Genomic DNA, 26,856 nt, shown 5'->3' with positions numbered 1-26,856 from the left:
AACCATGTTGACCTTGCCGTGTTGCTTACCTCGCCTTCTCCAGCAGCGCTGACGACCATCATTTCTGTGCAAGGTGACACAACACTCATGAGTGAACAGGACGGTAGACCATTGCTGCATTGTCCAGGTCACATGGTCTTGTGTCGACTGCAAATGTTCATAGCGGTGTCTTGGTGTCAGTGGAGTCGCCTGCAACAGTTGTCTGTCATTCAAGTCAAAGCTGTGGAGTCAGGGTTAGGATCCCTCCTTCATGTGGACACCCCTTGGGTTTCTTCGTTTTTTCCGGATTCTGTTTTTTTTTAGGAGTTTTTCCTTAACGAAAAGAAAGGTCTAAGTGCAGTTTAGTCTGTTTAGTTAAAGTTTAGTATTATCCTATTGAATTCTATGCATTTATGATCCTTTTGATTGTATGTTCACTTTACAATTACCGGTACGAAGCCCACTGAGACAACTGTTGTTGTGAATTTGGACTACACAAATAAAATTGAATTGAATTGAATTGACTTGACTTAAAAAAAATTGAACTGAATTGAATTGACTTGAATTAAAAAAAATTGAATTGAATTGAATTGACTTGAATTGAAAAAATTGAATTGAATCTGCCGGTAGTTCTGTGTCTTGATGCAAGTCTGCTGATGACACATTCACCTGCAACATCTGACTGTCTTAAGACACTGCCTACCCCTGTCTAACCAAAGTGCAGTTAGTTCTTCTGTGGTTCTTTCCACTAACCAAGCCCGGATCACTTTAGGCTCTTCTCCAAGCTGCCTTTCATTTTCAAAATTTAGGGAAGGGCAGTCTGCACATGTTTGCCGCACAGGGGCCACGTTTCGGGGGCATTTCAATCTGCCTTTAATCATTTATGGTAAAAAAATGGTTTCCATGAGGGTGTTTGCTCCAGACACACAAGATGATGTGATCCTTGTTCAGCATTTATTACTGTGGGCGCTTTCACAGTTAAAGCCTCTTTGACAGTTTAATGTAGAGTACTGTGTTTACATGCACATGGCAACATTTAGTTAAAGACCCACTCTGAACATCTTATATTATAAATGCATTCTAAGTGGTCTTTTGATGATGACTATGCCGTTTTCAGGCAAAACCAAAACCTGTGTTTTTGTCTAGCACGTAGTTTCTGCTGAGCAGCAGTAGTTCATCAGAAATTCACATCTGAATATAGGTAATATAATATTAGCGGTGCAAAAAATTCCGAACAAAAATGGAGCTATCCAGCCATACATTATAGAGCCAGATAGAAGCTCAGACGAGTAAAACAAAGATGTAAATGGATCTATGCAAGTTGATGCACCAGAATGAAGTGTAGGAGGGCGCTTGTGGCCGCTGATTGTAGCTTCTACATCACAGCTACAAGCCTTTTCCAACCATACTTTTTGGTCCACTCCTGATTCTCAACTGTCTGAATAAAATAATTCTCAGAAATTAAATTTTAATCTTAATTTCCTTCATATACGTCCTTGGTCATCACAAACATACCATAAGAAATGTGTAAAAATTCCAAAAACACAATTTTCTTTGAAGTGGGTCTTTAAGGAGTCTTTTGTAGACCTGAAGTCCTTCAGCTGAAGGACTAGGATTGAGCTTTCTTCTGTTTTTCAATCTCAAAGCAAAAATCTTTTATCAGAGCTGATGATGAAGAAGCACAGCAGAGCAAGCTGTTGAGTTTCATAGTGTTGCCTAATGAGCCTCTCTGAAAACCAATCGCTACACATTTATGGAATGGGTGTGCAGTTTATTGATGGAATATTGACATGCAATTAATTGTGTTTTTTTGTGTTTGGTTTCATTGCCTCTCTGGTGCAACCTGTTGTTCTTTTGTTCTTTTTTCTTTACACTAGTTTTGGTTTATTGTTCTCTTTTGTTAGATTGGTTGTAAATAAAGAACTGATTTGTGGGAGTGGACTAACTCTCCTTCTGTTGTTTGTTTGAATCTTTTTAAAGTCACTCCCCAAAGCAAATGTTTAGCAACACTGTAACCAGTCAACCAATCTCGTTGTGGTGACTCATTTGCAGTATTTGACATTATGTAAGTCTTTGTTTGCAATGAAACACCTCAGAGATTTGTTTACGTTTTGGATATTTAAAAGGGTGTTTGACAGACATGGGTTCAAGGTATGATGGGAAACAATGGCTGAAAAAATGTTATTTCAGTGTTTGCCTTCCAGTAATGGGTCATGAAGAAGCTCAGAGACCGGACCTCAGTTTGCAGTTGGGACTTCTAATCCAGTAGACAGAACATTCCATCATGGATCCTACAGGAACTTGTTATTCAGGTCCATTTCTGTAATGGGATGGGCTGGAATTCAGAGTTCGCAGTGAGATCCCGCTAAGTAGCAAATATGTGACAAACCTGGTTCACCAACACAGACGAGATCTGACTGGCAGAGGTCCATCCATGTCCTCAGTTCTGGCCCACAGACGTCAGAGCCGATGAAGGGAACCAGCATCAAGACTGAGACTCAGATGTTGGATCTTCAGAAGCTCTAACCTTAGAGCTTTCCATCTTGTGTTGCACAGGGAGAGCAGCTCTGATTCCTTCAGTTTTCTTTGTTAGTTCAGGTAAGCAGTCATTGTTGGGACAGATATACTCAGGCTCCTCTTGGGGAGCCCTTATGAACATCTCTGTCGACCTCCTAGCCAGTGGCGCCTCCAGAAATTTTTCATGGGGGTGGCCAGTGGGGGGCCACATTTAATCTTGGGGTGGCACACAAAAACCATGAGCTATATTTTTAAAATTCATTCTACCAAACGTAACAAAACAACCTTTAGAAAACCAACAGAAAGATAAATGCCTACTGATATTTTGTAGAACATGAACTTATAGTAGATACTACTAGTATAATAACTAATAGATACTAGTAGATACCATTAGTACATACTACTACTGATATATATTTATTTATTTTTTTGTTTATATTTAATGCTTAGGTGTGTCTGCTTGGGGTGTTCGGCTCTTGACTGAGAGATATCTATAATAAACAAAAAATTAAATCTGTTGTTCTGAAATAATAATAAAAATATCCTTCTAATTATTAATTATATCTGTTGACATTTCTATTCAGACTAATAATCATGAAACATTTTTATTATTAGGGTAACATAATTCTAACTTCACCAGTTGGTCCAGGAACAGGTGGAGCCCCTTATGCTGAGTTCTGCCTTGCTTCTCTGACCGATGATGCTGACTGTCCCTCCTCTGATGCCGTCTCATCTTTGTCTTCCTCATTCTCTTCTGTCATTCATGCTGCTCTGTCTCATCTTCCTCCTTCTCACTACTCCTCTATTGCTCCCCTACCATCTCTTTCACTCCTTCTGCTGCACTTTTATTCTTAAAATAAGAATATATGTTGAATTTCTCTTCATTCTCTGAAAATGGACAGACACAAGCATCAACTAATGACTATAGGTAACTCTGTGGAAACAAAAACACATCAAAATGTTGCGGTAACACAACAACCGGTGCTTAAATAGTGCCATGAAAATGAGTGGCTTGTGACAGGGACATCCTTTTTTTACTTATTAATAAAAAGTAATGACACATCTACCACCGCTGATGATGTGGCGTATTTGCACCAAGTATTTGACCACTGGGTTGACATGTTTTGCAGACCGCATGTTTTTTACACCTTTGCAGCTGTGTTTATTTAATATTTAATATATATTTCTTTATTTAATAAGAATCTAATTTTTGATAATAATTTTTCACAATAATTTTAGTGATATTTTTAATTATTTAATATAAATGTCATTTGTGATGTCCTTTATTGATGTTATATTATACAGATTATTTCTGAATGTCGTGTTGCTGCCACAGATAAATGGAATTTCCCCATTGTGGGATTAATAAAGTCATCTATCTATCTATCTATCTATCTATCTATCTATCTATCTATCTATCTATCTATCTATCTATCTATCTATCTATCTATCTATCTATCTATCTATCTATCTATCTATCTATCTATCTATCTATCTATCTATCTATCTATCTATCTATCTATCTATCTATCTATCTATCTATCTATCTATCTATCTATCTATCTATCTATCCAGATCTAAAGTACAGTAAACAGATTGTTAAAGACCCACGGAAAATATTTAACAGGAAAAGAAACGTAGCATTTTGGGATGTGTGATTGTGTGTGCGTGCTGAAACCGGTGCTCGCGCAATGCAGGAAGAGAGGGGGGAGAGCGCGTGAGGGTGTGGAGCGCGTACACGCGCGGTCAGTCGCCGTTTTTGACTTAAAGAAAAAGTAATAAAGAAAGTTCATCTTTAGTGACTGAGACTGGTTCTTTTGTCTGACCGAGGATCTGAGGGTTCGAACGCGAAAGTGAACCACGCGTCTTATTCATTCTGCATCCAGCGGCTCCTCTTGTCTGCGCACTCAAAGGCAGCAGGGAGGGGAGGGGGTGAGGGCCGGTTTAGGTGATCAGAGCGACTTGCCCGCTTGCTGGCTGTGCATTTGGGATGAAACGCACAACTGATGCTACCACAGCTTATAGTGGCTAATGGGGTGGCCACTGGGGTGGCCAGGTGTCGGAGAGGGGTGGCCGTGGCCACCCCTGGCCACCCCCTGGTGGCGCCACTGCTCCTAGCCTCTCCAGTCCAGCCTTTAAAGCTGTGAGACAAGCAGGGAGGCACTTGGTCCTGTATTTAATGGATGGTACAACAACTGTGGATTCAAACCCTACAACCCTCAAATCTTAGGGCAGACCCTCCCCTACTTGGACAGTAGCATGTTAAAATTTTGTGTTACAGTGTGTGATTCCACCTTCAACAAACAAGAGTATACTGGACTTAGCCGAGAAATATGAGTTCAGTCACCTAAAAACCAACAAGCTCTCCAAAGACTTTTTGATGCAGATGAGCAGGAGTTCCTCCAGATAACAGAGCTCCTGTCCTCCAGAAATAACTTCATATTGTGTTTCTCATCTTTTAGACATCACCCAACGCTCATGAACACCATCTGGAGATCAACCAGTGGTCCAGTACAGCTTTGTCTTTTGGCTCAGCTCTTTCTCACCACAACTGCTACTATGACCATGTCCCCATGATCCAATCAATCTCCTGTTCTCCCACTCATGAAAAAGATCCCAAAACTCACAATCCTCTTTCTTTTCTTTCTCCTCACTATGAGGCTTTCTCAAGGCAATTTAGAAATTTTTTTTGTTTTATTTAACCTTTATTTTACCAGGAAGTTCAGTGAAAGAAACTTCAGATCAAATGATTTTTTTAGTAAAATAAATTCAGACTCAGTCCAGATCATTCCAATAATTCAGATTATGTTAATTCTATAACAGTTTATATAAGTGACCAACAGATTGCATGGAGGGATTTTCAGTGTAATCCTCATACTGAGCGAGCAAAAGGTGACAGTGGAGAAGAAAACTCTCTGTGGTTGGAAGATTAACAAGACAAAGATGAAGTCAGGGAACAAAAGAGGAAGATTTTTTTCATTTTAAATTTCAGATGAAGATTCACTGCAGTGAATCAACAGTGACCATGCTGGACAACAAAACCATCAAAAAGAGGTTTCAGCCCCACCATGAGGAAAAGTTAGAAAGTGCACAGAAGAGAAACATTATCCCTTGTGCTATCCTAGGCACTTTACCATTGGGAGTTGGGTCATCTAGACCCACTAGACAGTGCTCTGAACCTTTTTTCTTCAATGATTTGTGATCTTCACAGGTGTCCATGGATTACATGAAATCTTTCCACCTTTATCCACCTTTGTCATGGAAGGGATAACACGTCAATGTAAGGGTGGGGTCATAGGATAGCAGAAGGGTTACGAAAAGGTGTTTTTATTGCTCAAAGTATCTTTTTTTGCAATCATGAATAAAGTAATTGTTGGGAGTGTGAGAGTAAGGAGGCTGGAGCAGGAATCCAGCTGTGATGCTGCAGCCAGCAGCAACTCCTCATCAGGATCAGGAGGCTCATTTCTGAGACAGAAAAGACGCAGTCCTCCATAATCCTCATTTTCCAATCATGTTTCTGACAAACAAAGGCACAAACATGTAAAGGAGCTTTGTTTATTTATTTCACCCACAGTTCAAACTTTAAATGAATTCTTAATGTCAAATGAAAAAAAAACACATTTCAATGTTCTTTCGATATTACTTTTGAATTATTAAAAATCAATTGCATGTTCAAACACCATGACGTTTCGTCTCATTTGTTAAATGTGACTGTAAACCAGACCTCCGGAGCTTTGCTGTTTTATTCACTTCACTTATAAAGCCCCTCAAAGTGTTACATAAATAGACTGAGCTTTATTGGTTATCATTGATCAATCATTGCAATGATCTGGAATCTTGCGCAGTAACAGTCTACATAAGTGACCAACAGATGACATTCAAGGATTTTTAGTGTTAGTGGTCGAGCAAAAGGTGACAGTGGAGAGGCAGACACCCGGACTGACTTGAAATCCCTTTAGCATTTGTAATGCAGACATAAATATAATTTAGGGATTAGAATCATTCAACAATGTACTGGTCATCAGGTGTTTTCCGTGGCAAAAATACATTAACATGTCGTGCAAGATGCCTCCAACAGCCTTGTGTTAAGAGGGGCAGAAAAGGCACAGAACTCTTGGAATAGCAATAAAAAACAACAGAAACAGCAAAAGAAAGTTACAGAAGGACCTCCAAGAGGAGAAACGTGGCCAGATGTTCAGCATGCAGCTGCACAGCATTCATGTTTGAGTTCAGGAGGACAGACGGAAAGAGGCAGAAACGGATCATGTGGAGAATAGAAGCCATTGCTGCTAAAGATCTACCATTCATATAGTTGTTTTAAGGTGTTGACATGGTTTCTGTTTCCATGTACCAGTGGTTCCATCAATGGACCTATTTTAGCAGAAAAATGCCATCTTTGTGCTCAAATTTTCTCATAATTTTGATGCCAATTACTTCCAAAAAAAGGCACTGCTTCTACTAGAGGATCTGCTCACATTTCTACAAACAAAAACTTTGGGGTTTTTTTTTCAATCCTTTTTCTTCACATATTAGTTGTTTTGTTTTTTTATCCCTAAAACCAATACTGCCTTGTCTTGTGTTCCTTTAAGCAAAGCTTTGAGGCTTTAGGATCAGAGTCCGATTCAAAGGTTCAAAAGTTTTTATTCTGGTGCACTGCAAACATTCCTATTAAACAAGTGACTAACGCCACGCTGCAAACTCCCACGCATCCTGCAGAAAGAAATCCAGTGAACCTGTGAGAACAACTCTGACGGAGGGCATCAGAGGCAGGCGGTGAGCAAAACCAGGTGGAGCAGGAAAGGGCGGTGGGGAGGTGGGTTTCAGAGGAAGGCGTCGCACCACTCCTTTAGGCACTGAGCACATGATCCAGCCTGCCGAGAGTTGGCACCGGTGGCATCCTTAAGCCAGTCAGTGAACATCTCCGTGTCCTTCTTCAGCAGCAAGAACTGACCCAGAACCACAAAAGCCTAAAAGCAAAACAGGAAGACAGAAGCGTCATGGACCTCCTGAGATCTGCATCCTCAGGGAGGGGGCACAGATGAATGAGAAGTGAAAAAGGCAGGAACCTTGTCAAAACCTTGCTCCTCCAGCTTCTTCCCCAGCGTCTCTCCGATACCCGACAGAGCGATCACTGGTTTGTCTCCCATTGGCTCGCCGACAAAGTCCCGATGCTTCTGCGACGTGGTGGACATGGCGACTGTGGAAATACAACACCCTCATCACAGCTATGTTTTTGTTTTTAGGGCGGAGCCTTAAATGGAAGAGCTGTGATGGCGTCACATTTTACATTTTTCCCCCACAAAAAGTCAACAGTGAGGCAAACAAAAAGAAAATTGATCAGACACTTTGGAAGATTTCTTCCTGTCTGTAACTCTCCCTGACAGATGACTTAAGCTACTTTCACACTGAACGTGATTCGAGCGTCAGGGTTCAACGTTAAATCAACGTACAGACGCGATCAGAGGCCCTGCAGCTTGTTTTGAGCATCTGGTGCAGGGCATCAACCATTCAGGAACTTTAGCCAGTAACATATCAACGTGTGGTCAACGGGTGGAGTCAGCATGAAGGGGATCCACCGTTCTGAAAGTTAAACCAGTTGAACTTTGACCAATCAGGGACTCGGATTTGGTAGTGACATACGGGTAGCACCTCTTTGAATTTACAAAAATGCCAACCGTTTGAAAATTGATCATGGTGGATGAATTAATGATTGCGGTTTGCGCCCGGACGGAATTATATGACAATAAGTCTTTCATATATTGGAATAGAGATGTGAAAGGAAAGGTTTAAGCAAGCCAAGAAACTATAGAAAATTTTAAAATGTTGGAATGTATTCCTTTTTTTTGGTTTCTACGTTGATGTAAATATTTTGAACTAAAATATTATTTCTGCTTCTACATTGTTTTTGTTTCAAATTAAAGTCAAGAGGGTGGCAGCGAGCTTTACAGAATAATCCAAACCTATGCTAAATTTAAAGTACATGCAGATAGAAAATCTAGCAGTGGCCTTTTTTGTGACTCTAAAATCATCATCATTGTGTCTGCTTCATGTCAGAGTCTAAAAAGGAAGAACATTAATAGTAATTGCTCTGGAACTTACAAAATGTATTAAAAATGACATTTTAAAATTGACAGTTTTTATTTGAAATGTAAAATAATTAGTTAATTTTTAAATTTAATCTGAAAAATGATTGACATTGTCAAGTTTTATGAAAACAACAAACGATCTTTTTTTTTTTTTAAATTATCTTTGATTCGGATTATGCCTCCAATATTTATTCTGCCAATTTAAATTTAAAAACAGTGTCATCATGGAGGTAGAAAGGGTTTTTACTGTGAAAATAAGATATTTCACAATTATTGATTCAGAAACAGCCGGCTGCAGCTGCCTGATAACTGATTTGATATTTTAACTGATATTTTTCAAATTACCGATTGTAAAACAAAAAGCCGCGGTTTGAACTACTTCATTTTTGAGTCTAAACTTTTACATCTTTTCTCGTTTCTTCAGTAATACGTAAATCAATAACTCCATGTAGGGCGCGGTTCGTCCGGAGCTGGTTCCGAGTCAAGACAGCAGTCGGAGACCAGACTAACAGCTGCAAAAACCGTACCATATCCGGAACCCCGCGGGGCCCCGTAGCATACCTGCCGGAAGTGGACTTCACCTGCAGGGCCGCACGTGTCCAGGCGGACGAAAACAATTTAAACGAGTACGAGCGCGTGAACGTAACCTGAATGAACGATTTCGCGCGTGAACTCACCTGGAACGTAAGCACCTGGGAGGCGTCAACGCTGCACTCAGCCCCGACACTTTAAACCAAACCCAGACACTGCTGGATCAGTTGACGCTCTAAATGTGACGTCACGACTGAGAGCGTTGAGATCGTTTGTATGAAAGAAGAGTTACTCCAACAGAATGCGAGCTAACTTTCATTGTTTTTTCATTGTTTCTTATCCGAGAGAAGTAATGCTCATTTGAACGACGGAGTATTAGGGCTACTGTGAAATTGAAAAATATAAACACATCTTATTTTACGAGAATAAAGTCATAAAATTACAACAACAAAAAAGTAAAAAGAATTACGAGAGTAAACTCGTAGAACTATGAGTAAAATAGTCGATGTTTTACATATAATTTCTTGTAAATTGAGAATTTATCAGATTAAAGTTTATTCATAAATACATTATATGGCAAAGGCTGTTTAATGCCCATTGTGGTGTCTATTGTCAATTAATGGACAGCTGGTGGGGCATTATCCGTCTTATACTATGGTCACGAAAGGAATAAAAAATAAATCACCGTGACTTTTTCAAAATCTATATATCTTTAATGTTTATATTGTTTTTTTCAAGAAGCGGACTGTTTGATTCACACTGGTTCCCCCTGCAGCTAAATGAGGACTAACACCCAGAGTTAAGTGAATAGGTAAACGTCATGTTAGGTGGTATAAAATCTAATTTTAGAGGGAAATTTGACCAGTTGATGAAGCAGAAGTTTGTTTCAAAGAAACAAAATCCACAATTAGTTTCCTAAATCACTTTTATTGCAAGAAATTCGCACCATTAACCGATCATTAAATGTGTATCACTAATCAAACAAATTCTTTTATTAATTAATCATAAAATAATTTATAAACACGTACTCAGTCTGTATCAAGCAAGAAGGTAAGCAGGCCAGAAATGCAGGCAACAAACTAGATCTTTAAAATTAAAGGCAACATTACTGTTTATGGTCACATTCTATAGACATGCAGGCATGTCCATCAATGTGTCATTTGAAGGACAGGTCTTTTCTATTGTCTTGCTATTGTGATAAACTTTGATGTCCACTTGTGTTCCAAATTTCTGTTCTGACATTTAGGCCAGCACAAAAATATAATACTTTCAGGTTATGTACTTCTTTTACAAATGTAGCATTATTCACTTTTTAATAGACACCTTGCAGCCAATCAGAATCGAGTATTCACCCAGATGATGGTATAACTGAAAAAAATAAAAGGATTTTTTCTCATGATTGGTTCTCTGAAGACAGCTGGTTAATATTTGCCTGCTCCCAGTCCTCCATCTTGATCGTCAAATGTCATGACTACACGGATTTTGTTTCTCGTGACACAGTGGTATCATCAGCAGTGAGCTACCCCTGCTGAGGTTCTGTCATGTGTTTCCATTGTTTATTTGATCACCGTTGACAGAAGGAGGCGTGGTTCTGGCAGGATCTTGGTTTCACAACCAACCCAACTTATGGGGTTCTTTGGTCTGCCTTTGCCACTGTTCCAGCTCATGTTTATGGTTTCTGGGATCTGTTTTTGTTTCTTGTAACATGTATTACTTTCCTCTCCTTTTGCCTCTGGTTGTTCCATTTAGATGTTTAAAGAGAACAACAAGATGCACCTTCCTCTTCATATCTTTTGCATCCATGAGACTCCTCTTTGTTCTTTCTTTAACCTCTGGCAGCTCTAATCCCAGGTATTCAAATCTACCTGTTTAAAAGTAAACATGAAAAAATGCTCTTTACAGCACAAAGTTCATACATGGTCCAATTTGATAAAAACGACAAAAAAGAAATTTAGAGCAAATATGGGATCAACCAACAAATACGGTGAAGAATTGGTTGCATATAAGGCAACGTTAGAATTTATGAATAAAAAAAAGAGACCAATCCTAGTTCAGATCTATCTTAAATTTTTTAGATTGTTTTAAATGTGTCCCTTATTTGATGTAATCCAAATAAATTAGTACATTTGTCTTAATGTTATAAACTGTTAAAATTGCTGTGAAAATGATTTACCACTGAATTATCTTTGACTTTGTGTAATGTCAGCTTAATAACTTTGAATCGTAAAGTTATGAAGTTATGACAGGCGAAGGAACACTCCACACCACTAGATGGCAGTAATCACGCTTTAAGCGGCAGTATCGAAGAGTCAAGCCGGATGTTTTGTCGCAGTTTCATCTTCTCAGCCATTGGCTGCAGAAGTAACCAAACATGGCGACATATTGGAAAATGAGACCCTAAAGAGTTAAAACAACCGTAAACTTTTCGTTTTGTCCTGCGTTTTTCCCGCAGGTGAAGATGTCAGGTTTCAGCAGCGAGCTAATTGATTACCTGGAAGGTCGAATAACCTTTGAAGAGTTCGATAGAAGAAGAGATGAGAGGAAAGCCGAGGTGAGACAGACAGACAGAGTCCAGCAGGACCGAACCAGAACCCTTCACGTTCGTGGCGCTCGTTGACTGGTTCGCTGATCATATCTGTTTGCAGGAGTCCGAACGAGGTGAAGATGCTGAAGAAGACGCTCAGCCCTGTTCCTCTGCGCAGATCCTGTCACAGCCCGGTAACATGGATTTGTTATGTTAGCCTGTTTGCGTGTCTGTATATCTCTGTCTGCTTGTGATGTCAGACAGCTTCGAACCTTACTCTGGAAGCAGACTGGTGTTGAAGGTGGATCTCCTGGTCTCCATGAAAACACTCGTTCTTATTCAAGAAGGAACGAAAACCCTCTAGGAAAACAAAGTTGCGATGCAATCACTGTTTGTTTGTTTTTTTGTAGCTTTGTGTGTTTTTTGGATGTTCTTCATTCTCTTTTCTCCTACAGTGCTTCTGATGCATGGAGGAGCAGGAGTATAAATGTCTGCTACTGTCTTCCCAGAGGACGGGGTCAGCCCTGGAGTTCAGCAGGCGTTTGCCTCCATCCTGGGAGAGTCTGCAGAGCCGCCATCATCAGAGGAAGAGGAGGACAGCTTGAGCTATGTGGATGATGAGGATGACAAGGACTTTGTAGTAGAAGATAAGGGCAGCGACGCAAAGACCGGGAAGGGGAGAAAGAAGCATCAGCGAGGGGAAGGATGTGGGAGGCGGACACAGAAACCAAAGGAGGAGGCAGAGGAGGAGGCAGAGGACGTGACGGTCGGAGATGTTTTTGCCCTGGAGATGGAGCTGAGTCGGGAAAACAAGAAGCATATGAAGGTATGCCCCTCACACAACAACACACGCATGCTGTCACTCGCACAGCTCTGTGCTTGAACTTACATCTCCTTAGGGGCGTCGTCATGGCAGCAAACTTCCTACAGCTTTGCGCGGTCTCATGGGAGAAGCCAACATTCGCTACGCGCGAGGAGAAAAAGACACAGCTGTCCAGATGTGCATGGAAATCATCCGACAGGGTAAGAAGCTTTTAGATTCTGCGGTTATGACAATGCAGAGTTTGTGTTTGACAGATCTCACCTCATGTCTTCTGCAGCTCCTCTGGCCTACGAGCCTTTTTCCACGCTGGCCATGATCTATGAAGACGAAGGAGACACCGACAAATCTCTGCAGTTCTCTCTGATTGCTGCTCACCTCAACCCGTCCGACTGTGAGGAGTGGATCAGGCTGGCGGAAATGTCTCTGGAACAGAACAACATCCGACAGGCCATCATCTGCTACAGCAAAGGTGAGCGAAAACGTCACCCCCGCCACATACTCACCAAAATTAACACACACCTAGTACCCAGTGAAAGGGACATTACAGACATGGTGAGAAACCTTAGGGGACCAAAAAAAAAGGGTTGCTATGGAGATAAAACCAACCGAAAAAATGCTGCCAGAATGGGAAAGAGATGGGCGTGTAGCAGCAACTCAGCGAGTACGGAGAGTCAACTCAATCCAGTCGGTCGGTCTGATGTTTTCTCAGAATGTTTGGAGAACTTAAGTTACACCAAAAAAAAAAGACTTTTCCCGAAGACCACAGCCGTACAAGTCTGAAGGAAGTCTCCCTGCTCTTAAAGCATTTAATGGGGCATTCCCGGTTCTTAATGTTTATGATTTACTCTTTTTCTGCAGCCATCAAATACGACCCCACCAACGTGCGCTACCTGTGGGAGCGCTCCAGCCTCCACATGCGCTTGGGAGAGCACAAGCAGTGCATGGACGGCTACCGGAGGATCCTGTCGCTGCTTCCTCTTGAGGATGGGGAGCACTTCATGCAGCTGTCCAAGGACATGGCTAAGTAAAACCTCCACACTTGCAGCGCACAGACACCTGGACTGGTTTGCCTTTGCTTCAAGAAGAGCAGTGTGACAATATTCAACCTAACGCCTCAGATTTACTGCAAGAGTAAATTGTGTTGGCGCTAGTAGGTTAATTGTTATTGGATGGTGTTTTGTGCTAATTAGGATAAGCAAAATAAATCAGTGCAAAACTTTAAATAAGAAATATCTAAGAGGGCAAACGTAGTACTACAAATGTACTTTTTCATGATATTTATTCTTTATTGCTAGTTGTTCAAAATGGAAACTGACCAATCAGATGCCTCAGTAAAAGTAGGCGGAGCCTGTTGCCCTCCACGTCCGATCAAATTGTTTAATTGACAGAGTTTGTGTGACCCGCTTTCAAGTGGTAGGAGTGTGGCCTTTTAACAAGCTTAGTCTTGATTGGTGAGAGTGGTTGCCGTGGAAACGATGACTCAGACCAACCTGTACCAATATCTTCTTACTAACACCGTCTGGCTCCAACATGGCGGTGTCTGTGTCGCAAAAAAAAGGACGACCGAACTGACTTAATTTGGTCAAAAGTAAGTCTTTTCTGTGGGCAACGGGGATCGCACAATACTCCGCCCAGCGTTTGAACCTGCAAGTTTTTTCTTATAGTTTTGTCTGCTTGAGTCAGTTTTCCCTCTGAAAGCTCCATGTGTGAAAGCAAGCTGGACCAGATGAAAGGTCTGACACGCCAAGCAGAGTTCGCAGATCTGTTACTGCATGAAGGAAACCTCACATACACCTTAGAGACGCCCCCTTCAGTCCAAAACACTGATGCAAAATCCTCAACACCGCAGACACAAAGGAATTTAGTTTGGCATGTCCAAATATCCCCAATTTTTGTCTTGTAGGAGGGAAAGTATACTTATTGACCTTCAATAAATGAGCTGCTCTTTTCTGGAATTATCAGAGACAAACTAAATGACTCAAAATTTCTGGATAAACGTAAGCAGTTTGTTCCTCAAAATATGAACGGACCAGTTTAAAAAATCGGTAAATGGCTAAACTTACAGAGGGCTTTTCTACCTGTTCTTTAACGCTTTAAGACTGGAAATGTTTTCGGCAACACTTAATTAACACAGACTCCATCCATCCGTCCGTCCGTCCGTCCATCCATCCATCCATCCATCCACCCATCCATCCATCCATCCATCCATGTCTTTATGGGTCTTGCCTCCTACACTGGTGTGAAGTAATGCATGAACATGAAAGACATCTCTTGGTGTGTTGAGTCAGAGTTTCTACTGCTTTCATACCTCAAAGTACTGAGGAAGAATCACTTGAGGTTAGTCCTTTGATCCTCGCCAGAGTTACTCCACGTTTGTTGGTATCTAACTTCCACATGTGTCTAACCCAGAGAGCTGGTTTGTCACCACATTGCTGCTCTGAGGAGCGACAGAAAATGGTGGAATAATTCCAGAAGCAGTTTTCAGTGACATTTGTCCTGAATGTTTTCTCCCAAACGCTGTCCTCACCTTTTGCTTGTCTGCTTCAGGAGTTACTATGAGAGCAATGACCTGCCCTCGGCCCTGAGCGTCATAGAAGAAGGTCTGTCACGACACCCCAGTCTGGTCGGGGACGACTTCGTCAACATGGCGGCTGAACTTTACATCTCCAGCCGGCAGCACAGCAAGGCCTTGCAGGTACGTGAGGCCCGCTTCAGTCACACAGTGAAAGAGAATGTGTGCTGATGGCAGTTGGTTTTCCTAGGTCCTGGTCAAGTTCACAGATGTGGTTCTGGTAAGGGAGAACGCGACAGCTGAAGTACCCTACCGTGGCGAGGAGGCCGCTGAGAAGAAAGAGGCGAACGACAAGGGAGCAGCATTAAACCTTCCAGAAGAAATGCCTGCTGAGAGTTGCGGTGAGCCTTGTTTTCAAGTGGGATTTATAAGAAGTTCAATGATACTAAGAACCTCTCTGAAGTAAAAGAAGTTCCTGAACTGGAACAAAGTTCAGCTTATGGAATTTTTTTTTACCATTTTCTTGCTCACAGTAAACTCGTAAAAGGTCTGAATGGAAAATTAACATTTCTGAAATCTTCCTGGCTAATCGCTCCCCCTCTTACTTTTGCCCATTTAGTTGTTTGTTAAGCCTTGCTGGTAAAGGTGGTCATAATAAAATTTTGAACTTGTGGAAGTGTGTTGCTAGCAGCCCATCTCTGTGAAGCCTCAGTCACATGCACATAGATGGTTATGGGGAGAAGCGGCTGGATCTAAAGGGGAGTGCAGGTGTGCCTTGCAGTTCCCTTGAGGCTATAAGTTGTACTTATGTCGTATGGGTGATGCTGTTGTACGGTGCCCTCCTGTTACACTCTAGACATTAGTAAGGTGCGAGTGCTCGCCCCTGACTCTCTGCCGTGTGCACGGGGTTTGCACATGATATGTAAGGACCCGGGGCTCCCCAAGTTGAGAAACTAGGCACTAATGGTCTAATTTCCAGGGGGAAACAGTCAAGCTCAAGACCAGCTCTGCTCAAGTAGACCTGGATGCAGACATCAACGTCCAGAACTGGATGTTCTCGACTGGAACCAGAAAATCTCCATATTGTTTGAAAAAAACTACTTTAACCGTTGACCCTAACAGTTACGGATTTTCCTGTTTGAGGCTTTAATAAACATTTCTCTACAATTTTTAGGTTTGGGTTAGGGTTAGAAGAGCAAACGTAATGGAATCACACCTTCTGGATTAAGGTGGGCTTCAGCACACTCCATCGAGCCATTGAGGGAGAAGAGACAGAGGTTTAGGTTAAATTGTAGAATTTCTGCTTCCAGCCAATGGCGTCAGGCGCCATCTTTTCTGCAGCCAGGTTGCTCTGCTCAGTCCTGATCCTGGAAATCCCACAAATTACTTTGATTTGTGGACTGAACCCGCCTGAGTCAGGTGTTCAACAGGATGCAAGCCGTGATAAGAAAATATATAACAGCCTTGAAATGTCCTGGATTGTAGCTGCAAGTGAGACTGCAGAGAGCTTAGCTTACCAGCAGAGAGCAGTGATAGAACAGAGACTCAAGGAGATACTTTAGAAAAACAAAATGGAGCCTTAACTCTCCATTGAAGTTAACTGTTGTTTTTTCAAATAGACTTGGATGGTTTTGTGACTTTCTCTGAAGACAGTTGTTAAGGTTGGTCTGCAGTACACCTTGCTAGAGCTGAAATTAATCCGTCTGGTTTAGAGGGAATTTATTTTTTATAAACTACAGACAATAATGAGTTCATATTCCTAAGGAAAAACCATAACTTTCTTCACACCAACTGGAACATTTACTCGTCCCACTTACACCTCATGCATGTTGGTTCCATCATGAGGCAGGGCCCTAAACTCTTGAGATTAGAGGAACTCGTTGATATTTACAGCAGAACTGCTAAAACTTTGTACGGTTTTGTCTGCAGGCGATATCAAAGCTGTTCAGATAGCAGACAGCGTCCCAGTGGACCTCCGAGCCAAGCTGATGGTCTGCCTCATCAACCTGCAAGTCTTTACGCCTCTAGAGGTGAACTGAACCCTTGTGATGCCCCAGATGTTTCTCTGAAAAAAGAAACACTTCAACCATTTTGTTTATTGTTTTTAGCCGCTGGTGTTGTCGCTGATGGAGCAGAGTCCAGAGGAGATCGGTGACCTGTACCTGGACGTTGGTGAAGCTTACCTGGAGCAGGGTTGCTACACGTCTGCACTGCCTCTGCTGTCTGCACTCGTCATTTCCGACAAATACAACTTAGCTGTTGTCTGGCTGCGTCATGCAGGTAAAGCAGGGAGTCACTGAAGTGTCTCTACATGAGTGTGCACTCAATTCCTCCAGAGCATTGTCCACTGGGTTGAGAAATTTGTAAATGATGGTTTCAGGTGAGACCTGATTGAAAAGTTAACAGTTTATCTGCATATCGTACAAATTATCTCTATTTTCCTTGATAATTGATTCAAATTATTATCAGAATTAACAGTATTTAGTTGTCAAGAAGAGGAAGAGCGTCATTTTACCAACATCATCACTGACCCTCCTCTCTGTGTTTTCAAAACATCACACTTTTTTTGATAGATGGAGTAAACTTGAAGAGCGCTGGATCACTGGGAACACTTTTAGAATACAACACAAGATGATTAGAGTGGGACTTGAACAATTATAGAAGGTCAAGTAAAATTTGAACTGGCCTTGATTCGTGACATTTTAAAAATACTGCAAACATTCATGTTTTCAATGACCTCACAAAACACCTAAGGTTAGAAGCCAACCAGATTTAACAGAGCTTTGAAGAACAGCAGCTGTTTTTATCAGGCATGCAGCAGGTCACCTTCACATGAACAGAGATGGCAGCTAAAGCATCGGCTGAGGGGTCAGCAGGAACTCAGCAGATGCAGCTGAAACAGTCGTCTTGTGTTTTACGGAGGGGAGATCATGTTTCAATGTCGTTTCTTCCAGCATGAAGTGGGTCAGGCTACAAACCAGATTTATAAGTTAACATTTAATTAAGCATATGTAGAACATCTATGCACATCGAATACTAAACTTAATATATTTGAATAAATGTCTTGTTTTCTTTAGTTTGAACACTACAGAAATCAGAAATTACTTCTTCGTCGTTTATTGTAGTTGAGTCCAGCTCTAAAATCTGCTAAAATTGCATTTGAGTGGGGCTAGTGGGAGTTTATTTGAGTCCACCCTCCTGCCAATCAAAGAAAATGTCTCTGATGAGCAAATTTTAGCTCTAAATAACTTTTTTTTTTAAGTTTTCATAAATAGAAAATAAAGCAATACACTTTTTTTAAAAAAATCATTAAACTTTAAATATGTTTATTTTTGCTACAAAAATGCTTTTGGAGTTTTAACACAAGGTTTGGTGAGAAGTTGCTCTCTCCTGCCACCAGAGGTCTTTTGAGGAACTCCAACTTCAGGTCTTTCTGGGTTTGTGTTGAGTTCATCTAGACCAAAAACAGTCTTCCAAGAGGAGAACCCTGGAGAACATCTGAAGATGGAGTTCTAACAGATACTTTATGCAAAATACTTTGAGAAATTATCAGAAGAACAGCAGAGGATAAGACCAGACAATGTTAAACCGATACTTCACGACACAGCAGCTTTTTGACCACCCTCTGGGACCTGGACAGCAGGTTCTAGCTTCTCTGCTTCTGTATTGCAGAGTGTCTGAAGGCTCTGGGCCACATGGAGGCGGCAGCAGACAGCTACAGCAAGGTGGTGGAGATGGCGCCGCAGCATCTGGAGGCTCGGCTGTCCCTTGCAACCCTGCAGCAGCAGCTGGGACACATGGACTGTGCTCTGAAAGCCTTGGAGTCCATGTATGACAGTGACACCCTGGCACAGGACTCAAGCGCTGCACAAAAGGTGGGCCGGATGCTCAGGAGAACTTCAAGCTGCCTTCATTTCTGTCCTTGGATATAGTTGAGTCCAGGTTTATCTGAGTCCTCTGTTGATGATTGGACTTGATTAGTTCTTTCTTTGCTGCCTTTGGTCTGAATCCTCAATAGTGTGAATAAAAAAAAATGATCAAAAGTAGGAAAACTCTGTTTTTGGAAGTACAGCAGCAACATTTTGTTCTGCTTTTGCAGGAGTTAAAGCTTTTGCTGCATCGCTCAACACTACTGAAGACCCAAGGCCAACTGCACGACTACCTGGATGCTGTGATCTCCATGATCTCCATGCTGCTTAAGGTTGTTTTTTTTTGGTTTCTTTAGAAAGCAGTGGGTTTCTCTGGCGGCATGTCTTTAAAGGTCCACTCCAAAGAAAATGGTGTTTTTGGCGCTTTTAACATGTTCTTGTAAAAAAAAATGTCGATGACGGAAGACATATCTAAAAAATTAATTAAGATATTTCTGAGGATCTTTATTGAAATTGTTGTGAATCTGGAGCAGACGAAGAAAAAAAAAGTGTTTGAACAAGATTATATTTGTGACATAAAAAATATGCTGGGCTGGACACAAGCTCCCTGCTTCACTCCTGATCCAATTGTAGACAAATAGATCCATGTTTCTATGTTTTCCTCGTATGAGCTGGAATCTGACCGCTGGATAGCTACAATATTGCCCGACATTTTAGTTTGTGAGGGACTGTCATGTAAACAAAGAGCTCTCATGCTCTATGTCCTAGAAGACTACAGGTTTTTTGATTTTGGCTAAAAACAACATAATCATAATTAGAATACCACTGGGAACGCGTTCACAATAGATCAATAGATGATCAGAGTGGGACTTAAAGTGTTTTTGTGTTGTAGGTGGCCATGCAGAGAGCTAAGGTGTGTGTACGTGCCGTCCCTCTGTCGGGAGTGACTCACCTGAGGCTGCAGAAGCTGGAGGAGCGGCTGCCGGAGATTTCCGACCATGAAACAGCGTATTCAGACAACATGTGTGCGTCCTTCCTGCTCCAGAAAACACTCCCAAACTCTTTTGGGGAAACACCAGAATGATCACGTTCCTGTCGGTTCCTCGTCCCTCAGGTAAAACCAATGTCCTGTCCAAAGAGGACTGGTGGCAGCTGCTGGTGAGCTGCATCCTCACCCTGTGCCAGCTGGAGCGCTACGACGAGGCCGACCTCCTGGTGGAGTCGGCCATGGAGTTCTACTCATTCTATGACAACAAGCCCAGGCGGAGGGAGCTGGAGTGCTTCGGGCTGTCTGCCACCATCCTCGACCACAACTACTGCAAGGCGTACAACTACATCAGGTCAGGAAGGCAGGGCCAAAGCACTGGTTAGTCCCTTTGCCTTGAGCACTCATGGATGCCTTGGTCTCCACAGGTTGATGCTGATAGAAAATGTGAACCTCCCTCAGCTGTGGAACATCTTCAACCAGGTTAGTGTCTCCGGTGTGTGGGTATGGGCGGATGAGCAGAGCCGCTCAGGTCTGTGCTGTTGTTTCAGCTGACGATCAACTCCCAGCACCAGCGCCACCACCGCTTCTGTCTGCGCCTGCTGCTGAAGTACCCCAACAATCACGCCTTGTGCGTGCTCTGTGGACACAACGCCATGGTGTCTGGCAGCTTCAAGCACGCTCTGGGTATGAGACGCACGGCCGCTTTTCCATTTTGTGCATGGTGGTGAATCCGGGTCGGTATTGCAGGTCAGTACGTGCAGGCCTTCCAGACTCACCCCGACAACCCACTGTACAGCCTCTGCGTGGGGCTCACCTTCTTCCACATGGCGTCTCAGAAGTATGTGGCCAAACGCCACGCTCTGGTGCTACAGGTTGGTGTTGGTGCCTTTTGTTTCCCCCTCCGTCAGAGTTTTGACGTGTGGTGGTAAGTCCTCGCGCTCCCCAGGGCTTCTCCTTCCTGTGGCGCTACGTGGAGTTGCGAGGAGAGAGTCAGGAGAGCATGTACAACCTGGGCCGCGCGCTGCACCAGATGGGCCTCACACACCTGGCCATCCATTATTACCAGAAGGCTCTGGAGCTTCCTGCAAAGACACTGAGCGTGAGTCCAGCAAACATGAACCCCCCACAAAAAATATTTTAGTTACTCTTACTAGAAGAATATACATCCTTCTACGTTCAAACCGCCCCCTGCAACATCAAAAGGCCACTTTCAACGAGAAGATGCCCGTTCTGTGCGTCTGCGTTCGGAACTCTCCCGTTCGCTCGTCTCTACGCAAAATTTTAAGACTATTTTCAAGATCAACGTACAAAACACAAGTTGAAAATTAAACCAGGTCATACTTTGACCAATCAGGAAGTAGTGGGTTGATAGTTATATATGGATGGCAACCCCTTTAATTCACAGAAGTGGAGAGAAGGAAAAATTAATAATTGCGGTTTATGTCCGGTCGGAATTCTATGACACCAAATCCCCTAACTCCTAAAAAAGAAAAAGAAAACCTCCCTACCTCCTCATGTTTGGTGTCCACACACAACAAAAAGCTACTCAGATGAACTAGATCAGGGGATCTTATAATTTCAATTAAAAATGGGTAAATTTCCGGCCAAAATACTTTGTTTTTGTTGGGAATCCACCTGACCCCCTTTTTTTTTTTTTACAAAGAACAGGCAGCATAACCTGTGGGTTTGTCCATCATGCATTTAAAGTTTTACTCCCCTGTTCTTTGATCTGATGTCTCAGGGCATCGCAGACGATCAGGTGGATCTCCGGCGGGAAATCGCCTTCAACCTGTCGCTCATCTACCAGGCCAGCGGGAACATGGCCGTGGCTCGGCAACTCATCTACACGCACTGCACCGTTTAACAACAGCTCCTCCCCCTCAAATGTCTACAAACCCGGACAGACAACGGCAGAGATGGAAGTTTTTTTTACTGAAGTTAATGAACTTATTGCAGACTAGTCTGTGCTTGATATTGTCTGCCTAAACACGTCGGTTCTGTTGGGTTATCTATTACCCACCTGTTGGTTCATAAACGTCTGGTTAACGATTTGTGAAAAAACCAACCCACGTTCTACACCCCCCCCCTCCCTCCAATACACCAGGGGGGGGGCTCATGCAAGCCCAACTCCAGTTGGACATTTGTACGTCAGAACCAGCTCCTTTACTCTTTTTTCTACGTTTCCTATTGTTTTCTATTTTATTTTTTACAGTTGAGGCTCCTTTTTTTTTAATAAACCCCTTTTGCAATTGAAACTTTTGGCAGTATTTATAATGTACTCTATTTATTTTTGGTTGTAATGGCCCTAAACAAAACCCTAATTAAGTCCAATTTGACATTAATTTGCAGAAACAGTGCAGAAATGTTTTCACACGGGGCGGCTGTGGTGCAGGTCGACCCCTAATTGGAACATTGCAATTTCAATTCCCGCCTTGCCCGCCCATGTGTCGAAGTGTCCTTGGAGCCGGCCCTGGGCAAGACACCGGACCCCACATTGCCCCTGGGGGAAGGGTGGCGCCAGTGTGTGAATGGGACTTGGGCCCTCGAGGAAGCTAGAAGAGCGGCTTACAAGCACCTCTATTTAACATTTAGTGCACTTGGTATTTCCTGCTACAAAGATCCTTGCCTTCATTTCCTCAAGCATCTCCTGTTGACCTTACGTGTTTTAGGAATGTTCTCCAACTTCTCTTCCGTCTCCACACATTAGAACCTGCTGGAGTATGCGGCAGATGGAAAATAAAATTTAAATCTCATAAGATATCCTCTATTCCTACTTTTGTCAATTCAAAACTTCTGGCAGCCTCTTCATTCTCTGAGATTTTCCTTTAGAAAATAAGACAATACCTTTCCAGACTGTTTTCTTTCAGATAAAAGGGGAAGACTAATATTTAAATGCCCCAAACTGTCGTGTTGGAATCAGATGAATGAATCTGCATCTTTAAGTGTCAATCTTCCTGAGCACATTACAAGGTGCACGGCTCATATCCGATCATTTGGTATAGCTTCATCAGAACCCTGGAGTAGATTCATGCCTTAATGTGGATGGTTTGGAGAACAAAGCTTTTTTCACTAGGATCTCTTGAGGCCTCTCAGACTACTTTTTATGATCTCTACATCTTCCAGTGATCTAAGATCTCATCTCAAATTGAGAGCCAGACTGGATTGCCTGATTAACTTGTAGACTTTGGCTAATAATGGATTGTTTAGACAGAATTTTCAATTTTAGGATAGTGACTTTAGGCGGATGGAGCACTGGAGGCCTTCCAGGATCCGAGACGATTTACTGCAGTGCGTTTTTTATCCCCAAACTACTTGGTCATTTCTAAGATGTGGGAGGGGCTTGTTTTAACAGCTAGATGTCAAGTAGAAGTTTAGGGTTTTAATGAACCTATAATTCACCCTTAGATTAACAGCTTCAAATATGTGTGGAGCTCTTCTAGTGTGGAAGCTTTGGAGAAAAAAGAAATATAGTCTACAAAACAAAAGACTTTCGCGTCAACAACTTTATTGTTACAGAAATAAAACATAACCATGTAATGGGACAAGCCTAGTACTCTTCTCCCTCGTCTTCCTCGCCAACACTGTCGGTTCCCACCTCCTCGTAATCCTTCTCCAGAGCGGCCATGTCTTCTCTGGCTTCGGAGAACTCCCCCTCTTCCATGCCCTCTCCCACATACCAGTGGACGAAGGCCCTCTTGGCATACATGAGGTCAAACTTGTGGTCCAGGCGGGCCCAGGCCTCAGCGATGGCGGTGGTGTTGCTAAGCATGCAGACTGCCCTCTGCACCTTGGCCAGGTCTCCTCCAGGAACCACGGTAGGGGGCTGGTAGTTGATGCCCACTTTAAAGCCTGTGGGACACCAATCCACGAACTGGATGCTGCGTCTGGTCTTGATGCTGGCGATGGCAGAGTTGACGTCTTTTGGTACCACATCGCCACGGTACAGCAGACAGCAGGCCATGTACTTGCCGTGGCGAGGATCACACTTCACCATCTGGTTGGCTGGCTCAAAGCAGGCATTTGTGATGTCTGCCACTGATAACTGCTCGTGGTATGCCTTTTCTGCAGAGATCACAGGGGCGTAGGTGGCAAGAGGAAAGTGTATACGTGGATAAGGAACCAGATTGGTCTGAAACTCTGTCAGGTCTACATTCAGGGCACCGTCGAAGCGCAAGGAGGCAGTGATGGAGGACACAATCTGCCCTATCAGCCTGTTCAGGTTGGTGTAGGTAGGACGCTCAATGTCCAAGTTTCTGCGGCAGATGTCATAGATGGCCTCGTTGTCCACCATGAAGGCGCAGTCGGAGTGCTCTAGGGTGGTGTGAGTGGTCAGGATAGAGTTGTAGGGCTCTACCACTGCGGTGGACACCTGGGGCGCCGGATACACGGCAAACTCAAGCTTGGACTTCTTGCCGTAGTCGACAGAGAGGCGCTCCATCAGCAGAGAGGTGAAGCCGGAGCCGGTTCCTCCTCCAAATGAGTGGAAGATCAGGAAGCCCTGCAGCCCAGTGCACTGATCCGCCTGCAGACAGAAGTTCAGTTTAAGCACCACATGCTGCCCATCACACATGTTCATGAGCTGAAACTGACCAGTTTGCGAGTCCTGTCCAGCACCAGATCGATGATCTCCTTCCCCACAGTGTAGTGACCACGGGCGTAATTGTTGGCTGCATCTTCTTTACCGGTGATCAGCTGCTCTGGGTGGAAGAGCTGCCGATAAGTTCCTGTACGGACCTCATCTGAAGAACAGAACAGTTCACATTTTAAGATGCATTCTCTGACAACTTCACTAAAGAGTCCAAGAAACGGCTCCTAAAATTTACCCTCATGGAACAAACTTTACCAATTACTGTAGGCTCCAGGTCCACAAAGATGGCTCTGGGAACATGTTTGCCAGCTCCAGTTTCACTGAAGAAGGTGTTAAAGGAGTCATCTCCTCCTCCAATAGTCTTATCACTGGGCATCCGACCATCCGGCTGGATTCCATGTTCCAAGCAGTACAGCTCCCAGCATGCATTGCCCATCTGGGCGCCGGCTTGGCCGACGTGCATTGAAATGCATTCACGCTACAAAGGAGTAAAGGGAGCAAACGATAGTGTCAGTGCAACAATGTGCTGAAGTCACATTTCAACTCACACGTGGTGCATGACTGAAGGATTTACAGTAGGTTAATCACATTAAATTATATAATATAGAAAGCAACCATTTTATTTGCAATCCAACATTGCTCTAAAGCACAATTAATTTTATATTTAACCACCCATCGGATTTTCTTCCTGCAGGCATTTACAAAAAAAAAAACCTGTCAAAAAAAAAAAAAAAACAAGTCATCTTCAGCAGAACGACAGAAAATCGAACGAGGAAGTACGGCGTCACAAATCGAGCTTACTGATCACGTGACCATTCCAATATGGAGGACCTCCACGCAGCAAAAAAGATTTTCCTCCCGCCTCGTTCACACGGGGAGGGGCCTCATCTTTGAGCAAACCGCATGGAACCGTTAGTTTATGCGTTACGGCTCAGTCGCGGTATGTGTTCGTAACTGCTTAACAAAGGACATTGCCATTTGATTCAAGCTCATTTTAGCAAATGAAGACTTTACTCTTTTTAAATTAAAGAAAGAAAGGGGGAAAAAAACCCACAACGTCATCTTTTCCAAAATGTCGGCAGACAACTTTCCTTTTCACGAAAACCATTAGCCAAATATGACCTTTTATCTCTTAAGCCTTTAGCCAGTCGACGAAAAAGTCAATGTATACGCATCCAGTGCAAAATTGCATTAAAAACCTCATAGAAAAGAAAAAAAATATGATCAGACATAAGCAATGCGCAACCGCATATTTAAAAAAATGACGTATTTTAAAGGTACTTCTGTGTGTTTAAACTCACCATGTTTGGTTCTGTTTTTTTTTTTTTTTTAACAAGCACTTCTGCCTCTGTTGTCCGAAGTTGAAGATTCGAGCTCCAAAGGCGTTCTGACTGCGTAGAACGCCACTCCGTCTTTATACTAGTGGAGAGGGGCGTGGCTATCAGTGGTTTGAATTTCCTGCGGGCGGGAGCGAACGTTGAGCTTCAGGACCGCCGCCGGTGTAGGTACCGTAACCATTCGGCCTGCAATAACCGGTCGGGGTCCTTTCGACTGAGGATAAAAACGTCACACTGCGGTGACCCCACTTGGTAAAACTACATAGCGTGGAGCTCTGCTCGGGCTCCACATATTTTCATTTCACGCTTCCTTTTGTAGCCTAAAGTTTTTTTCCTTCATAAATTGTGTCTGACAAAATTCTTTGTAATGTTTATAGAGAGATTTTGCCATAACAAACTTTATTAAAAGATCTGTGGCTGTTAGAATGAACCTGCTGCTCCACACAAGCGAACCGTCCGTATCTGAGCAGCCAGAGCAGCGAGTCTCGTAGCTTCGTGTTCGCAGGCAGGGGGTGGCTTGTTAACGTGTGCGGTCCAGTATATGGTGTCAAAATAGAGTCTAATTTGACACCATAGTCCAGAGAAGGGTTCGGACCGCAGTCGGTTCGGCTACAATGCACTTATTAATCATAATAATCATACTAAAATCACGTTTAAAAGATAATCTCGCTCTGTTTCGGAGCTCTGTTAGTTTACTACGGACGCATAATATCTTTTTCTATGGTAGTATACTAATTTGTCCAGACCAATCACTATCTGACACGTCATCGGACCAACGGACAGCCAATCACATAATGTGACGTCAGCACTAGTCGAAGGACCCCGAGCGGTCGTTGCAGGCCGAAAACATCTGCAAAACCAAAAAGCAATTCGAACTAATTTGATTTTTGAAAAATTTAAAACGTATCAAACCCCAAAGGTTTTTGAATTGATGTTTCCTTTTCTCTTATGTTGTATATGTATGTGTTTATATGTATATAATTTTTGTTGTATTTCTTTCTGCAAAATGTACACATTTCAATTCCCCCTGAGACATTCACATTGTTGTTGTATTATGTGGTTTGTCAATAAAGTCTGAAAAAAAAGATTGTTGCAGGCCGAA

At 42.7% G+C, this 26,856-nt stretch overlaps 3 protein-coding genes across 6 annotated transcripts; 1 reads left to right on the top strand and 2 right to left on the bottom strand.

Moving 5' to 3' along the window:
- Nucleotides 1-7,011: 7,011 nt before the first annotated feature.
- LOC101171770 (barrier-to-autointegration factor-like protein) lies at nucleotides 7,012-11,692 on the bottom strand. Of its 3 annotated transcripts, none has more exons than XM_020709369.2 (3): nucleotides 11,605-11,692; nucleotides 7,563-7,693; nucleotides 7,012-7,463 (listed from the first exon to the last, which is right to left on the bottom strand). In XM_020709369.2, exons 2-3 carry the CDS (start codon nucleotides 7,686-7,688, stop codon nucleotides 7,317-7,319), a joined length of 273 nt encoding a protein of 90 aa, XP_020565028.1. In that variant the 5' UTR covers nucleotides 7,689-7,693; nucleotides 11,605-11,692; the 3' UTR covers nucleotides 7,012-7,316. The 3 variants fall into 3 exon arrangements, with proteins under 3 accessions (XP_020565028.1, XP_004077059.1, XP_004077060.1); XM_004077011.3 differs by lacking the exon at nucleotides 11,605-11,692 and adding an exon at nucleotides 9,260-9,383; XM_004077012.3 differs by lacking the exon at nucleotides 11,605-11,692 and adding an exon at nucleotides 9,144-9,252.
- On the top strand, nucleotides 11,439-22,589 carry gtf3c3 (general transcription factor IIIC subunit 3). 2 transcript variants are annotated; one of them, XM_023963726.1, is made up of 19 exons: nucleotides 11,439-11,664; nucleotides 11,759-11,831; nucleotides 12,147-12,463; nucleotides 12,537-12,660; nucleotides 12,738-12,929; nucleotides 13,319-13,484; nucleotides 15,008-15,155; nucleotides 15,223-15,373; nucleotides 16,902-17,002; nucleotides 17,081-17,252; nucleotides 18,645-18,847; nucleotides 19,072-19,173; nucleotides 19,734-19,866; nucleotides 19,956-20,181; nucleotides 20,255-20,309; nucleotides 20,378-20,513; nucleotides 20,577-20,701; nucleotides 20,776-20,928; nucleotides 21,571-22,589. In XM_023963726.1, exons 1-19 carry the CDS (start codon nucleotides 11,572-11,574, stop codon nucleotides 21,691-21,693), a joined length of 2,793 nt encoding a protein of 930 aa, XP_023819494.1. In that variant the 5' UTR covers nucleotides 11,439-11,571; the 3' UTR covers nucleotides 21,694-22,589. The 2 variants fall into 2 exon arrangements, with proteins under 2 accessions (XP_023819494.1, XP_023819493.1); XM_023963725.1 differs by having other exon boundaries at nucleotides 11,756-11,831.
- A 725-nt stretch (nucleotides 22,590-23,314) lies between these two features.
- On the bottom strand, nucleotides 23,315-25,848 carry LOC101171518 (tubulin alpha chain). Its single transcript, XM_004077010.3, has 4 exons — nucleotides 25,719-25,848; nucleotides 24,673-24,895; nucleotides 24,420-24,568; nucleotides 23,315-24,351 (listed from the first exon to the last, which is right to left on the bottom strand). The coding sequence occupies exons 1-4, from the start codon at nucleotides 25,719-25,721 to the stop codon at nucleotides 23,377-23,379; spliced, it is 1,350 nt and encodes a 449-aa protein (XP_004077058.1). The 5' UTR covers nucleotides 25,722-25,848; the 3' UTR covers nucleotides 23,315-23,376.
- Nucleotides 25,849-26,856: the final 1,008 nt, after the last annotated feature.

Source organism: Oryzias latipes, chromosome 15 (genome assembly GCF_002234675.1).
Source record: "Oryzias latipes chromosome 15, ASM223467v1".
NCBI lineage: Eukaryota > Metazoa > Chordata > Actinopteri > Beloniformes > Adrianichthyidae > Oryzias > Oryzias latipes.
Note: the sequence above shows the minus strand (reverse complement) of the source record. Positions and strands in the feature narration are given on the sequence as shown.